The sequence below is a fragment of the Rhinoderma darwinii genome, chromosome 2 (genome assembly GCF_050947455.1).
Source record: "Rhinoderma darwinii isolate aRhiDar2 chromosome 2, aRhiDar2.hap1, whole genome shotgun sequence".
Classification (NCBI taxonomy): Eukaryota; Metazoa; Chordata; class Amphibia; order Anura; family Rhinodermatidae; genus Rhinoderma; species Rhinoderma darwinii.
Window position 1 is genome coordinate 356,286,807 of NC_134688.1, and position 14,935 is coordinate 356,301,741.

Here is a 14,935-nt window from a genome sequence, read left to right on the forward strand (position 1 = left end):
CAATCGCAGCCTGCTCATTTTAGCGATCAGTGTTGGTCTCCGCACTCAAGATACCCACCGATCAAAACTTCTGTCATGTCAAAAGTTTGCTGAAACGAGAGTTGTGGCTATGTACATCTTTGACCTTTTTTATTTTTTTAATAAATATATTAGTCAATGTGTTTAGTGTAACTTTGTAATAAAAAATAATTTTACTTTTGGAGATAGAGCTGTTCTGTATTCAAAACAGTTGTATCGTTCGCTTTAGGCCGAATTCAGACGAACGTAGAGTACGTCCGTGTGACGGCCGTTAAAACAACGGCTATCACATGGAAGCATGTATTTCAATGGGGCCATTCACACGGCCTTTATTTCAATGGACCGTGTGAAGGGTTCGATGAAAAATAGAACATGTTCTATTTTGTTCCCTTTTCACAGATCCCTCCATAGACTCAAACGTGTGAATCTTGCCTTACACTGAATCCGTCAGTCCCGCGGACCTGACAGGTTTAGTGTCGGTGGGTCCTGCGTGTCGGTGATATGCAGGATCCACCTGTAAACTATCAAGTACAGGTGGATCCTACGTGTCAGAGAAACGCAGGACCCGCTGACACTGAAACCGTCAGATCCGCGGGACTGACTGATTCAATGTAAAACTAGTGATACAGCTGCTTTGTATAGGGGATACAAACAGCTGTATCTCCAACAGTACACTGACTGATCTATTTATTAAAAAAAATGCCCTCAAAGGTGTTCATGGCCTTTAAGATACAAATGTAAGATATAACTCATCAATACCTTCAAAAACATATAAGGAAACAAGTAACAAAAACCAATGCAAACTATATTTACTATTTAACTAAATATTTTTTCAGCAGCTTTCATTTTCCTTCTTCTGTCTACTTTGGAAATGGCAGCCCAGCCAGCATCCCGCATCTTTTTTATAGTTGTAGTTTTGAGGGCAGGAACAGGGGACTTCAAAGATGCTTCCATAAGAATCTAGTAACATAGTAACACAGCAGGTTAAGCATATATTATGTGCATGAAACCATATATGTAAAGTTAGCCAGATTTTGTCTTGCATTAAATGGTTTGCAGGATCATGTGAGTGGGTGGTGCACAGAACTATACTTGCAAGAAGATGTTTTTGTTGCTAAGGGTTGAACACTAAATACAAAATGGTGTCTACAGTATGTACTTGGACAAAGCCCAATAATATAACAATATCAGAACAAAGTGACTAAGTGCTGTCCCAGATTAAAGTATCTGCTCCCTGTCACTTACCCAAACTCCGTAATCTACAAATTGTGGTTGTAAAGGCACAGCAGACAGGTGCACTTTAAACAATGGACATTGTTCAACTGGTGGCCATACATTTTAGATGCTCATTGGTCAATAGCTATTCCTCCCAACCCCCCATACACATGTACGCTTGGCTCAGCCGTGGAAACTAATGATTGGGCATGTTAAAATCCATTATGCCTAATCCTTCTCTCCCCCATCTGGACACCCCCATACACATTAGATGATCAGCAGGTGCGGCGACTGTCATCTAATGTGTATGGGCACTTTGAGAGTTACATTTAGAGAGGGGTGCTATCAGCCCACCACACAGCCCCCTGGATCTAGCTTTCTACTCTTAGCAACATCTTGTTGTTTGAATTAAATTCTGAGGCGCCAGTTAAGATGAACATTAACATGAGATTTTAAGTGGTCAATAGATGACCGACCAATCGGTCATCTGCCAGGACTTCTGTTGGATGCATAAAAAACCCCAAAGAACTTTATATAATGACTGATTATCCATAGATCTCCTGTTCACACAATGACCTACATAGACAACCATTGATGAAAAAAAAAAATCCAATGCAACAGATTACAATTTTGACAGATAATCTGTTGTTAGGCCCCATGCACACGAACGTAAAAACGCCCGTAATCACGGGCCGTAATTACGGCCCGTAATTACGGGCCCATAGACTTCTATTGGCCACGGGTACCTCCCCGTATGCTTACGGGAAGGTGCCCGTGCCGTTGAAAAATATAGAACATGTCCTATTTCAGGCAGTAATTACGGCACGGGCAGGCCCGTAGAAGTCTATGGGGCTCCCGTAATTACGGGTGACTACGTGTGTGCACTCGTAATTACGGGAGCGTTGCTAGGCGACGTCAGGGGAAAGTCACTGTCCAGGGTGCTGAAAGGAAAGAGTTAAACGATCGGCAGTAACTCTTTCAGCACCCTGGACAGTGACTTCCGATCACAATATAGATCAACGTGTAAAAAAAATATAAGTTCATACTTACCCAGAACTCCCTGCTTCTTCCTCCAGTCCGGCCTCCCGGGATGACGTTTCAGCCCATGTGACCGCTGCAGCCAATCACAGGCCAGTCACAGGCTGCAGCGGTCACATGGACTGCCGCGTCATCCAGGGAGGTCGGGCTGGATGTCGAAAGGGGGACGCGTCACCAAGACAACGGCCGGGTAAGTATGAATTTCTTTTACTTTTACTACGGAAAGGGCTGCCCCTTCTCTTTATCCTGCACTGATAGAGAGAAGGGGCTGCCGATTAGTGCAGTGCAATTTTGCAGCGAAAACGTGCATGTAAATACGTGTGGAATACTGGTGACACCGGACCCGTATTTACGGGCACGGGTCCGTAAATACTGGTGGAATACGGGTCGAATACGTGTGACCAAGGACCCGTATTTACGCCAGTATTTACGGGAGGGAAAAAATACGTGTGTGTGCATGATGCCTTAATCTGTTGTCTGTATGAAATAACATGGACAATTAAAGGGATCATCCACCCCTTTAATGTCCAAAGATTTGTAGAAATTATTGGTTTTCCTGACATCTCAATTCTATGGGCAACTTTATTATTATACTGCGGGAATCTCCTTTCTCAACAGATTAAATATAAAAGCAAATGTGATCAAACTAAATTGTACAAGAATATTTGACTTAATTGTAAAAGCAATATTTCAATTTATTATATAAAGTAATAAATACCTTTTTTGGATTTATGGTGTGGTGATCAAGGGTTGAGTGAGACAGATGATATAGTGACTTCAAACCACTCACATTTCCACATATTCCCTGAAATAAAATAGAATAAAATATAACAAACACTCATAAATTGTTAAGCGGATTCATTTGCACTTCATTTTGGGTGTATGTTGGACTGCACAAATAGTACGTCTCCTTCTTAAACTAAGCTCCAGTAATTGAAATGATTAAAACCAATGTACTCTACTTGAGATGACAAACAATGGTTTGCCACCAACTAATATCTTTCTGACAACTCTCTAGGCAATTATACACTGACAGGATTATTATTTAAATGGCCTCTAACTTTATAGTGAATAGAAGAAACTCTGTGATATATCTTATTAGAGAAAAATGTCTCTTTCTTCACTTATCAGGCTCCACCCCCTCCTTCCTAAAGGTTCACTCACTCACTGGAGAGGGGAGGACGAGAGGTAAAGCAGAGTTAAAGAGAGGCAGAGAGACACAGAAATGTTGCTGCTGCTTCTAGTAAGTGTTATATCTCAACCCCGCAGAAGACCCAGCATCCCATCGTAGGAGCGGGGTTAAGAGAGTTTCATTATTTATTTTATTGCTGCAAAGTAGGTGGGGTGCTAAAAACGAAATGGGGGACCTAACTACTGTATGGGGGACCTAACTACTGTATAGGGGACATAACTACTATATGGGGGACCTTACCATTGTACGGGGACCATGCTACTGTATGGGAGCCCAACTTCTATATGAGAACTTAACTACTATATGGGGGCCCTAACTACTATATGGGGGCGTAACTACTATATGGAAACCTAACTACTGTATAGGACCTAACTTCTATATGGGAACCCAACTACACTCTGGGAGGCCAAACTACTACTATATAGCGGCACTTACCTACTATAGAGGGGGCCTAACTACTATATGGGTCTAACTACTATATAGTGGCACCTAACTAATATATGGGGGCCTAACTACTATATGGAAACCTACTATTTTGGAGGCCTAACTTCTATATGAGATCCTAATTTCTATCTGGGAGCCTAACTACTAAATGTGGGCCTAACTACCATATTATGCCACCTAACTACTATATGGGAACCTAACTACTATATGGGGCACCTAACTTTGGTATAGGGGCCTAAATACTGTATGGGGCACCTAACTAATGTATGGGGGGGCCTAACTACTATATGGGGATCTAACTTCTATATGAAGGCCTTAATACTATATAGGGGACCTAACTACTATATGAAGGGCTAACAACTATCTGTGCGGCTCAACTACTCCATGGGAACTTAACTACTATATGGGGGCCTAGCTACTATCTGGGGGCCTAAATACTATATTGGGACCTAACTACCAAATGGGGGCTCCTAACTGCTATAAGGGGCACCTAACTACTATATGGGTCACTTCACTACTATATGGGAGCACCTAACTACTATATGGGGGCACCTAACTACTATATGGTGGCACCTAACTACTATATGGTGGCACCTAACTATGGTATAGGGGCCTAACTACTGTATGAGGGCACCTAACTAATGTATTGGGGGCCTAACTACTATATGGGGTCTAACTTCTATATGAAGGCATTAATACTATATAGGGGACCTAAATACTATATTGGTGTAAAGGATCTGCCAGGCACAGATTCGGGGTTAACTCCCAGAATTAATCAGTCAGCACCTGAGAATACACCCCTGAGACTGACTCCTGCTTCCACCATTCAGGCTGGCAGGCTTAGGAGTGGGAGAGCCTATCGTAACCTGGCCAGACTCAGCTAGCTCCCGCCCTCGGTCTATTTAAGCCTGCACTTCCTGTCCCTCGGTGCTTGTGATTCTTTCCTTGTGGTTTCCTGGCCCAGCTACAGCTCCTGCTATTTTTGATCCTGCTCCATACAGACCCTGGCTTACCGACTACTCTTCTGCTTTTCGTTTTGTACCTCGCACACTCCTGGCTTGACTCGGCTCGTTCACCACTCTGGTTGCTCACGGTGTTTCCGTGGGCAACGGCCCCTTTTCCTTGCTTGTGTTCCTTTGTATGTTTGTCGTGTTTGTCGTGCACTTACTGAGCGCAGGGACCGCCGCCCAGTTGTACCCCGTCGCCTAGGGCGGGTCGTTGCAAGTAGGCAGGGACAGAGTGGCGGGTAGATTAGGGCTCACTTGTCCGTCTCCCTACCCCCTGCCATTACATAATCACAAGCCCATACCTAGTCTACCCCTGGTCCCTGACACCACTATGGATCCCCGTGAGACCCTGGCTCAGCAAATGCAGGGTCTCTCCCTACAGGTCCAGGCCCTGGCTCAGAGGGTCAACCAGCCTGATGCTACCCCGGTAGTTCCCCTCACCGCACCTCTTGAACCCCACCTCAAGTTGCCCGACCGGTTCTCAGGGGACCGGAGGGCTTTTCTCTCCTTTCGGGAGAGTTGTAGGCTTTACTTTCGTTTAAAGCCTCATTCCTCAGGTTCTGAGAGCCAGCGGGTGGGTAAAATTATGTCCCGACTCCAGGAAGGGCCCCAAGAGTGGGCCTTCTCCTTGGCTCCTGACGCCCCTGAACTTTCCTCCGTTGATTGTTTCTTTTCTGCTCTCGGACTTATTTATGACGAGACTGACAGGACTGCCTTTGCCGAGAGTCAGCTGGTGACCTTAAGTCAGGGTAAGAGACCTGTTGAGGAGTATTGCTCTGACTTTCGGAAGTGGTGCGTAGCTTCTCGGTGGAATGACCCTGCCTTAAGGTGCCAGTTTAGGTTGGGTCTGTCGAATGCTCTGAAGGACCTGCTAGTTAGCTATCCCTCTTCTGACTCCCTAGACCAGGTTATGGCTTTAGCGGTACGACTTGACCGACGTCTCAGGGAACGACAACGTGAACGTTTATGTGTTTTCTCCTCCGACTCCCCCATGATGCCTCCCGAAGCTCCGTTGCTTCGTTCCTCCCCGAAAGATTCAGAGATACCTATGCAACTCGGGGCCTCCGTGTCCCCCCAAAAACGTAGAGAATTCCGCAGGAAGAATGGTCTCTGCTTCTACTGTGGGGACGACAAGCATCAAGTGAACAACTGTCCTAAGCGTAAGATTGCAGCCAGAGAACTTCCGCGTCTAAGTGATCATCGGGGAGGTCACTTGGGCGCACAGGTATTTCCCGTAAATATGAAACGTACTAAGATCTTGCTTCCCTTTCAGGTCTCTTTTGGTGGTAGGTCTGCTACAGGCAGTGCCTTCGTGGATTCAGGGTCCTCTACTAATATCATGTCTGTGGAATTTGCTATGTCCCTTGCTATGCCTCTGATTGATTTGCCTAAACCTGTCCCGGTAGTGGGTATCGACTCCTCTTGCTAATGGTTATTTTACACAGCATACTCCTGTTTTTGAACTCCTTGTTGGCTCCATGCATTTGGAGCAATGCTCTGTACTGTTGATGCAGCGATTATCGTACGATTTGGTTCTAGGTCTTCCCTGGTTGCAGTTGCATAATCCTACGTTTGACTGGAATACTGGGGAGCTAACCAAATGGGGTAATGAATGTTGTACGTCATGTTTTTCTGTTAATTCTATTTCTCCCCCTAAGGAGGCGAATACGCTACCCGAGTTTGTTCAGGACTTCGCTGATGTTTTCTCTAGGGAGGCCTCCGAAGTGTTACCTCCTCATAGAGAATACGATTGCGCTATCGAATTGGTACCAGGAGCTAAGCTTCCTAAGGGTAGGATATTTAATCTTTCTTGTCCCGAACGTGAAGCTATAAGAGTGTATATCCAGAAATCCCTGGCCAAGGGTTACATTCGTCCCTCTTCTTCTCCGGTAGGTGCTGGCTTCTTCTTCGTGGGGAAGAAGGATGGTGGTCTTAGGCCATGCATTGACTACCGTAGCCTGAATAAGGTCACGGTAAGGAACCAGTATCCCCTTCCTTTGATTCCTGATCTCTTTAATCAGGTTCAGGGGCCCAATGGTTTTCTAAATTGGATCTACGGGGGGCGTATAACCTTATTCGCATCAAAGAGGGGGATGAGTGGAAGACTGCGTTTAACACGCCCGAAGGCCATTTCGAATACCTCGTCATGCCCTTTGGGTTGTGTAATGCCCCTGCGGTCTTCCAGAATTTCATAAATGAGATTTTGAGAAATTACCTGGGGATTTTTCTGGTAGTGTACCTTGATGACATACTGGTGTTTTCCAAGGACTGGTCCTCCCACATTGAGCATGTCAGGAAGGTGCTCCAGGTCCTTCGGGAAAATAAACTGTTTGCCAAAACCGAAAAATGTGTTTTGGGGTACAGGAGATTCCAGTTTTGGGTCAAATCCTCACTCCTCATGAATTCCGCATGGACCCCGCCAAGGTTCAGGCTGTGGCGGAATGGGTCCAACCTGCCTCCCTGAAGGCGTTACAGTGTTTTTTGGGGTTCGCTAATTATTACAGGAGATTTATTGCTAACTTCTCGGTCATCGCTAAGCCCCTTACGGACCTCACTCGCAAAGGTGCTGATCTCCTCCACTGGCCTCCTGAGGCTGTCCAGGCTTTTGAGGTCCTTAAGAAGTGCATTGTCTCGGCCCCGGTGCTGGTTCAGCCCAACCAAATGGAGCCATTTATCGTGGAAGTTGACGCATCTGAGGTGGGAGTGGGGGCTGTCTTGTCCCAGGGTACCAGGTCCCTCACCCATCTCCGCCCCTGTGCCTACTTCTCCAGGAAGTTTTCGCCAACTGAAAGTAACTATGATATTGGCAACCGCGAACTCTTAGCCATTAAATGGGCATTTGAAGAGTGGCGCCACTTCCTGGAGGGGGCTAGGCACCAGGTAACGGTCCTTACCGACCACAAGAATCTGGTTTTCCTAGAATCTGCCCGGAGGCTAAACCCGAGACAAGCTCGTTGGGCGTTATTTTTTACCAGATTCAATTTTTTGGTTACCTATAGGGCTGGGTCTAAAAATATTAAGGCTGATGCACGGTCACGTAGCTTCATGGCCAGCCCTCCTTCGGAGGAAGATCCTGCTTGTATTTTGCCTCCAGGTATAATCATTTCCTCGATCGATTCTGATTTAGTCTCTGATATTGCTGCTGATCAAGGTGCAGCTCCCGGGAACCTTCCTGAGAACAAGCTGTTTGTTCCCCTGCAATTCCGGCTAAGGGTACTTAGGGAAAATCATGACTCCGCACTATCTGGTCATCCAGGCATCCTGGGTACCAAACACCTCATTACCAGAAATTATTGGTGGCCTGGGTTGCCTAAAGACGTTAAGGCCTACGTCGCCGCTTGTGAGGTTTGTGCTAGGTCCATGACTCCCAGGTCCCGACCAGCGGGCTTACTGCATTCGTTGCCCATTCCCCAGAGACCTTGGACACATATCTCCATGGACGTTATCACCGATTTGCCTCCATCCCAAGGCAAGTCGGTGGTGTGGGTGGTGGTGGACCGCTTCAGTAAGATGTGCCACTTTGTGCCCCTCAAGAAACTACCCAACGCCAAAACATTGGCTACCTTGTTTGTCAAACACATCCTGCGTCTCCATGGGGTCCCGGTCAATATTGTTTCGGACAGAGGGGTACAATTTGTTTCATTGTTTTGGAGAGCCTTCTGTATGAAGTTGGGGATTGATCTGTCCTTCTCCTCTGCCTTCCATCCTGAAACCAATGGCCAAACGGAGAGGACTAATCAATCTCTAGAACAATACTTAAGGTGTTTTGTCTCTGACTGTCAATTTGATTGGATCTCTTTCATTCCCCTCGCCAAATTTTCCCTTAATAACCGGGTCAGTAACTCGTCAGGGGTCTCTCCTTTTTTTTGTAATTTTGGGTTTAATCCACGGTTCTCCTCCGTTTCACCTGGTAGTTCCAACAATCCCGAGGTAGAGGTCGTTCATCGGGAACTGTGCACAGAGGACTATTACTGGGTGGGGGCACAAATGGGGACATTATTACTGTTTGGGGGCACTATTGTATGGAGCAGAAAAAGGGGTTACTATTACGGTGTGTGGCACCAAAATGGGAATTACCACCATCTGGGGCACTATGTATGGCAAATTTATGTGGAGGAAAGAAAATAAAAGTGAACAACTCGCATCAGAGAAGACGTCCCCTGTGCGTCAATGGATGTAACTGTGTAAAACTGGTATCTACCACTATATGGTCACTTCATGCTAGTAATATTAGTCTTTGTATAGTGGTTTTAAATCCAATTACAGTATGGTAATATTATTCAGACACTATGTGGTGGTAATATGTGGTCATAGTTTGGCGGTATTATTCAGTAACAGTATGATGATATTATTCAGTCAATTTGTGGTGGTAATATGTGGTCATGGTGTGGCTGTATTATTCAGTAACATTATGGTGGCATTACTTATTTGCTATGAGGTGGTAATATGTAGTCATGTTGTGGCTGTATTATTCAGTAACAGTATGGTGGTAAGTCACCATGTGGTGGTAATATGTGGTCATGGTGTGGCTCTATTATTTAGTATCAATATGGTGTTATTATGTAGTCATGGTGTGTTGGTAATATACAGTAACAGTACGGTGGTTTTATTAAGACATTATGTGGTGGTAATATGTGATCATGATGAGGATGTATTATTCAGTAACAGTATAGTGGTGTTATTCAGTCACTATGTGGTGGTAATGTGTAGTCATAATGTGGCTGTATTAATCAGTACCGGTATGGTGGTAATATTCAGTCACTATGTGGTGGTAAAATGTCTTATTTGTCTCTTGGTTGGTGATATCATTGGTAATATTGGACTTGTTATCACTGAAATGAATATGCGGGTTCCTCAAAGAAACAAGTAGTATCACAGAGTGGGAACTCTTCATTAACATAACCTTTCTTCATTATTAAGATTCAAATACTCTTTTGTATTCAAATTCTTTTGAATACAAACAGCCCTGACACAACCAGGGTTGAATCAAATAAGCAATCCACAATAATCACCTGGAGTATCCAGAAAATTATGTCTAGATGGTGGGGTACCATACGCTGCCTATGGACAAACTCCAGGAATACCAAAACTTCTATCACACACAATTAGTGTAGTTTCTAAGCACCAAATATTGCATAAAATAACCACAACACTGACACTTCATAACCGTCCCAACGCGTTTCCCCAACCTAGTTGGTTCATCAGGGGACAATACTGGACAATTTGTGTGTAATTGGAGACCTATGAAGGTATAGATACATATCTGATAAATATTTGCTTGTATTGGCACATTTGTGCCAGATTACAACTCACGACTCTTGGGAGTAAAGATGACAATTGGTTGAGAAAGGTACAGGTGGATGAAGATAAACCATTTTACAAAACATGCTGGTTTGTAGAAGCTGTAGATGGGGGCTTGGCATTCCATATTGTCTGTGAGGACTTCATGGGGAGGCTAGGTGCCAAAGAATTACCTAGAGTATCTTAATAATGAATAAAGGCTAATATTGTACTTTGTATACTGGGTTTTGTTCAGTAACAGTATAGTGATATTTGGCCTTTGTTTAGTGGTATTATGTATCACTGTAAAATTTAGAGGTATATTATCATACATACAACATTTTCTTATAGCTATGTAGTCTTTAACCCCTTAACGCACCATGACGTAACTGTACGTCAAGGTGAGCAGTAAGTTCGCGCACCTTGACGTACAGTAACGTCAGTGCTTTGACAGTTAACCGCCGCGCGGCGCTACACCGCAGCAGCGGTTAACTGTGCAGGGTGTCAGCCCTGCTCTCCCCGTTGCCGATCAGCGGCCTGTCGCCGCTGATATCGGCAGTTAACCCCTTAATTGCGGCGCTCGATTTTGAACGCCACAATTAAGGTCTTTAGCGCCGATCGGCAGACCCCATGTGAAATCACGGGGGCTGGCGATGGTACCCATGGCAACCGGACGCCAGACAATGGCTTCCGAGTTGCCATGTACAGAAGCCTATGAGGACCACCCCGAGGGTGGTCGTCGTAGGCTTCCTGTCAGTGTGACTGTCACGTCACAATGACAGTTGGAATGCATTACACTACGTGTGTAGTGTAATGTATTCCAGCAGCGATCAGAGCTGCAAGTCTAAGTGTCCCCTAGTGGGACAAGTGAAAAAAGTAAAAAAAAGAATAAAAATGTTTTAAAAAAAGTGTAAAAATAAAAGTTATAAGTGATATAAACAAGAACTGCTTTTTTTCCTATTATAAGTCTTTTATTATAGGAAAAAAATGAATACGTAAAAATAAAGTACACATATTTGGTATCACTGCGTTCGTAACGACCCCAACTATAAAACTATAATATTATTTTTCCCGCACGGTGAACGCCGCATAAAAAATAAACGAAAAACAATGCCAGAATCTCTATTTTTTTGGTCACCACCCCTCCCAAAATATACAATAAAAAGTGATCAAAAAGTCGCATGTACGCCAAAATAGTACCGATACAAACTACAACCCATCCCGCAAAAAACAAGCCCTTACACAGCTTTTTTGACTGAAAAATAAAAAAGTTACGGCTCTCAGAATATGGTGACACAAAAAATAAATTATTTTCTAAATAAGTTATTTTATTGCGCAAACGCTGCAAAACATAAAACAAACGTATATACATATGGTATCGCCGTAATCATACCGACCCGCAGAATAAAGTATAATAGTCATTTATAGCCCAGGGTAAACGCCGTCAAAAATAAATAAAAATCATTGTCAGAATTGATGCTTTTTGGTCACCTTGCTTGCCGAAAAATTGAATAAAAAGTGATCAACAAAATCGCATGTACGCCAAAATGGTACCAATGAAAATTGCAGATTGTCCCGCAACAAAAAAGCCCTCACACGGCTCCGGTGGTGAAAAAATAAAAAAGTTCCAGCTCCCAGATTATGGCGATGCAAAATGTGCAGAGTGTTCCAAAAGCGGATAAGATCGGGCGCCATTTATAAGTGTGACACTAGCCACAGATCTGTGGATTATTATTTATTTACCCCATTATTATACCCTCTTATTATGCCCCTGATGTACTCTGCCCAGCCTACATGTGCCCCCGCATTATAAACTGAAATACCAGCAAAACGCCAGGGCTACTACCAAGCAAAATATGCGCTCCAAAAGCCAAATGGCGTCCCTCCCTTCTGAGCCCTACAGCGTGCCCAAACAGCCGTTTACGTCCACCGATATGGCATCGCCATACCCGGGAGAACCCTGTTAATATTTTATGTGGTATTTGTGGCACAAACTGGGCACAACATATAGTGCACTAAAATGACACATCAGTGGAAAATGTTAATTTTCACTCTGCACCATCCGCTGCGCATTAAACCCTTCGCGCACCATTACTTAATAGCATGTCGTGGTGTGGAGGGGTGATATATGGAGCGTCTCACTCACTGAGCCCGCGCCATACGCTGCGGGTCTGAGCTGTGTATTACAGCTGATACCCGGGACTAACGGACAGAAACAGCGATCACGCTGTTACAGGAGCCTGTAAAAATCACAATATACTGCAATACATTAGTATTGCAGTGTATTCTACCAGTGATCTAACGATCGCTGGTTCAAGTCTCCCAGGGGGACTAATAAAATATGTAAAAACAAAAGTAAATAGTTATTATCAGTGGAAAAAATTAAATAAATATTTAAAGTCCAAAAAGAAACCCTTTTCACATTTTTTCTCTAAAGTAATGTAAAAAAATACACAAAATTGGTATTGCTGCGTCCGTAAAAGTCCAAGCTATTAGAATATACCATTATTTAACTCACACGGTAAACGCCGTGAAAAATAAAGAATTTTAAACGGCAAAATCGCGTTTTTTTGGTCACCCTGGCTCTCCCAAAAAATGTAATAAAAAGTGCTCAAAAAGTCTTATGTACCAAAAAATGGTACCAATAAAAACTACAGCTCGTCCCGCAAAAAATATGCCCTCACACCACTCTATTGACAGAAAAATAAAGAAGTAGTGGCTCTCGGAAAGCGGAAAGGAAAAACGAAAAAGCAAAACATGAATCAGTTCGTAAAGGGTTAATTACTTTCGAATGAAAAAACATTTATGACCACATGTGGGGTATAGCCGTACTTGGGAGAAATTGCTTTACAAATGTTGGGGTGCATTTTCTTCTTTATCCTTTGTGAAATTGAAAAAAATCAACATTTTAGTGGAAATAATGTTGATATTAATTTTCACGCCCTAATTCTAATAAATTCTGAAAAAGACGTGTGGGGTCTAAATGCTCACTATACCCCTAGATAGATTCCTTAAGTGGTGTAGTTTCCCAAATGGGGTTACTTTTGGGGGGCTTCCACTGTTTCAGTCTCTCAGGGGCTTTGCAAATTCGACATGACACCCAAAATCTATTCCAGCTAAATTTGAGCTCCAAAAGCCAAATAGCGCTCCTTCCCTTCTAAGCCCCGGTGTGGGTCCAAACAGCAGTTTATTACCACATATAGGGTATTTACGTAATCAGGAGAAATTGTTTTACAAATGTTGCGGTGCTTTTTCTCCTTTATTCCTTGTAAAAATAAAAAATGGCTACCTTTTTTCACCAAAAAAGTAGATTTTCATCTTCACATACTAATTCAAATAAACTTAGCAAAAAAACTGTGGGTTCAAAATGCTAACTATACCCATAGATAAATTCCTTGAGGGGTATAGTTTCCAAAATGGGGTCACTTTTGGGGGGTTTCCACTGTTTTCATCCCTCCAGTGCATTGCAAACGCGACACAGCACTGAATACTATTCCAGCAAAATCAGAAATCCAAATGGTGCTCCTTCTCTTCTGAGGCCTGCTGTGGGTCCAAACAGCAGTTTATTACCACATATGGGGTATTGCTATAATCGGAAGAAATTGCTTTACATATGTTGGGGTGTTTTTTCTACTTTATTCCTTGTAAAAATTTAAAATTTCTACGTTTTTTCACCAAAGAAGTAGATTTTCATCTTCACATACTAATTCAAATAAACTTAGCAAAAAAACTGTTGGTTCAAAATGCTAACTATACCCATAGATAAATTCATTGAGGGGTATAGTTTCCAAAATGGGGTCACTTTTGGGGGTTTTCCACTGTTTTGGCAGCACAAGACCTCCTCAAACCTGACATGGTACCTAAAATATATTCTAAAAAAAGGAGGCCCAAAATCCACTAAGTGCTCCTTTGCTTCTGAGGCCTGTGTTTCAGTCCATTATCACACTAGGGCCACATGTGGGATATTTCTAAAAACTGCAGAATCTGGGCAATAAATATTGAGTTGCATTTCTTGGGTAAAACCTTCTGTGGTACATAAAAAATTTATTAGAAATGAATTTTTGAAGAAAAAAAATGAAATTTGTAAATTTCACCTCTACTTTGCTTTAATTCCTGTGAAACGCCTAAAGGGCTAAAACACTTTGTGAATGCTGTTTTGAATACTTTGATGGGTGCAGTTTTCAAAATGGGGTGACTTCTGGGGACTTTCTAATATATAAGGCCCTCAAAGCCATTTCAGAACTGAACTGGTCCCTGAAAAAATAGCCTTTTGAAATTTTCTTAAAAATATGAGAAATTGCTGCTAAAGTTCTAAGCCTTGTAACGTCCTAGAAAAATAAAAGAATGTTCAAAAAACGACGCAAACATAAAGTAGACATATGGGAAATATAAACTAGTAAGTATTTTGTGTGGTATTACTATCTGTTTTACAAGTAAATGCATTAAAATTTAGAAAAATGCTAATTTTTGCTAATTTTCTCTAAATCTTGGCGTTTCTTACAAATAAATATTGAATTTAACGACGAAATTTTTTCAGTATCATAAAGTACAACATGTCACGAGAAAACAGTCTCAGAATCGCTTGGATAGGTAAAAGCATTCTGGAGTTATTACCACATATAGTAACACATGTCAGATTTGCAAAAATGGGGCTGGTCCTGAAGGCCAAAACAGGCTTAGACACTAAGGGGTTAAAACTAGTAACGCCTGTGCATCTGAGCAAGCGAGGAAGGGGGGGGGG

General features: G+C 43.0%; 1 protein-coding gene across 2 annotated transcripts in view; it reads right to left on the minus strand.

Annotated features, from left to right (window-relative positions):
• Positions 1-595: 595 nt before the first annotated feature.
• SYCP1 (synaptonemal complex protein 1) overlaps positions 596-14,935 on the minus strand; it is a 433,751-nt gene continuing 419,411 nt past the window's right edge. For both annotated transcript variants that reach the window (XM_075850715.1, XM_075850716.1), the window contains exons 31-32: positions 2,990-3,076; positions 596-978 (exon numbers count right to left, since the gene is read on the minus strand). In XM_075850715.1, coding sequence (XP_075706830.1) covers positions 835-978; positions 2,990-3,076 — 231 coding nt within the window. In that variant the 3' untranslated portion in view covers positions 596-834. The remainder of the gene's footprint in view (positions 979-2,989; positions 3,077-14,935) is intronic.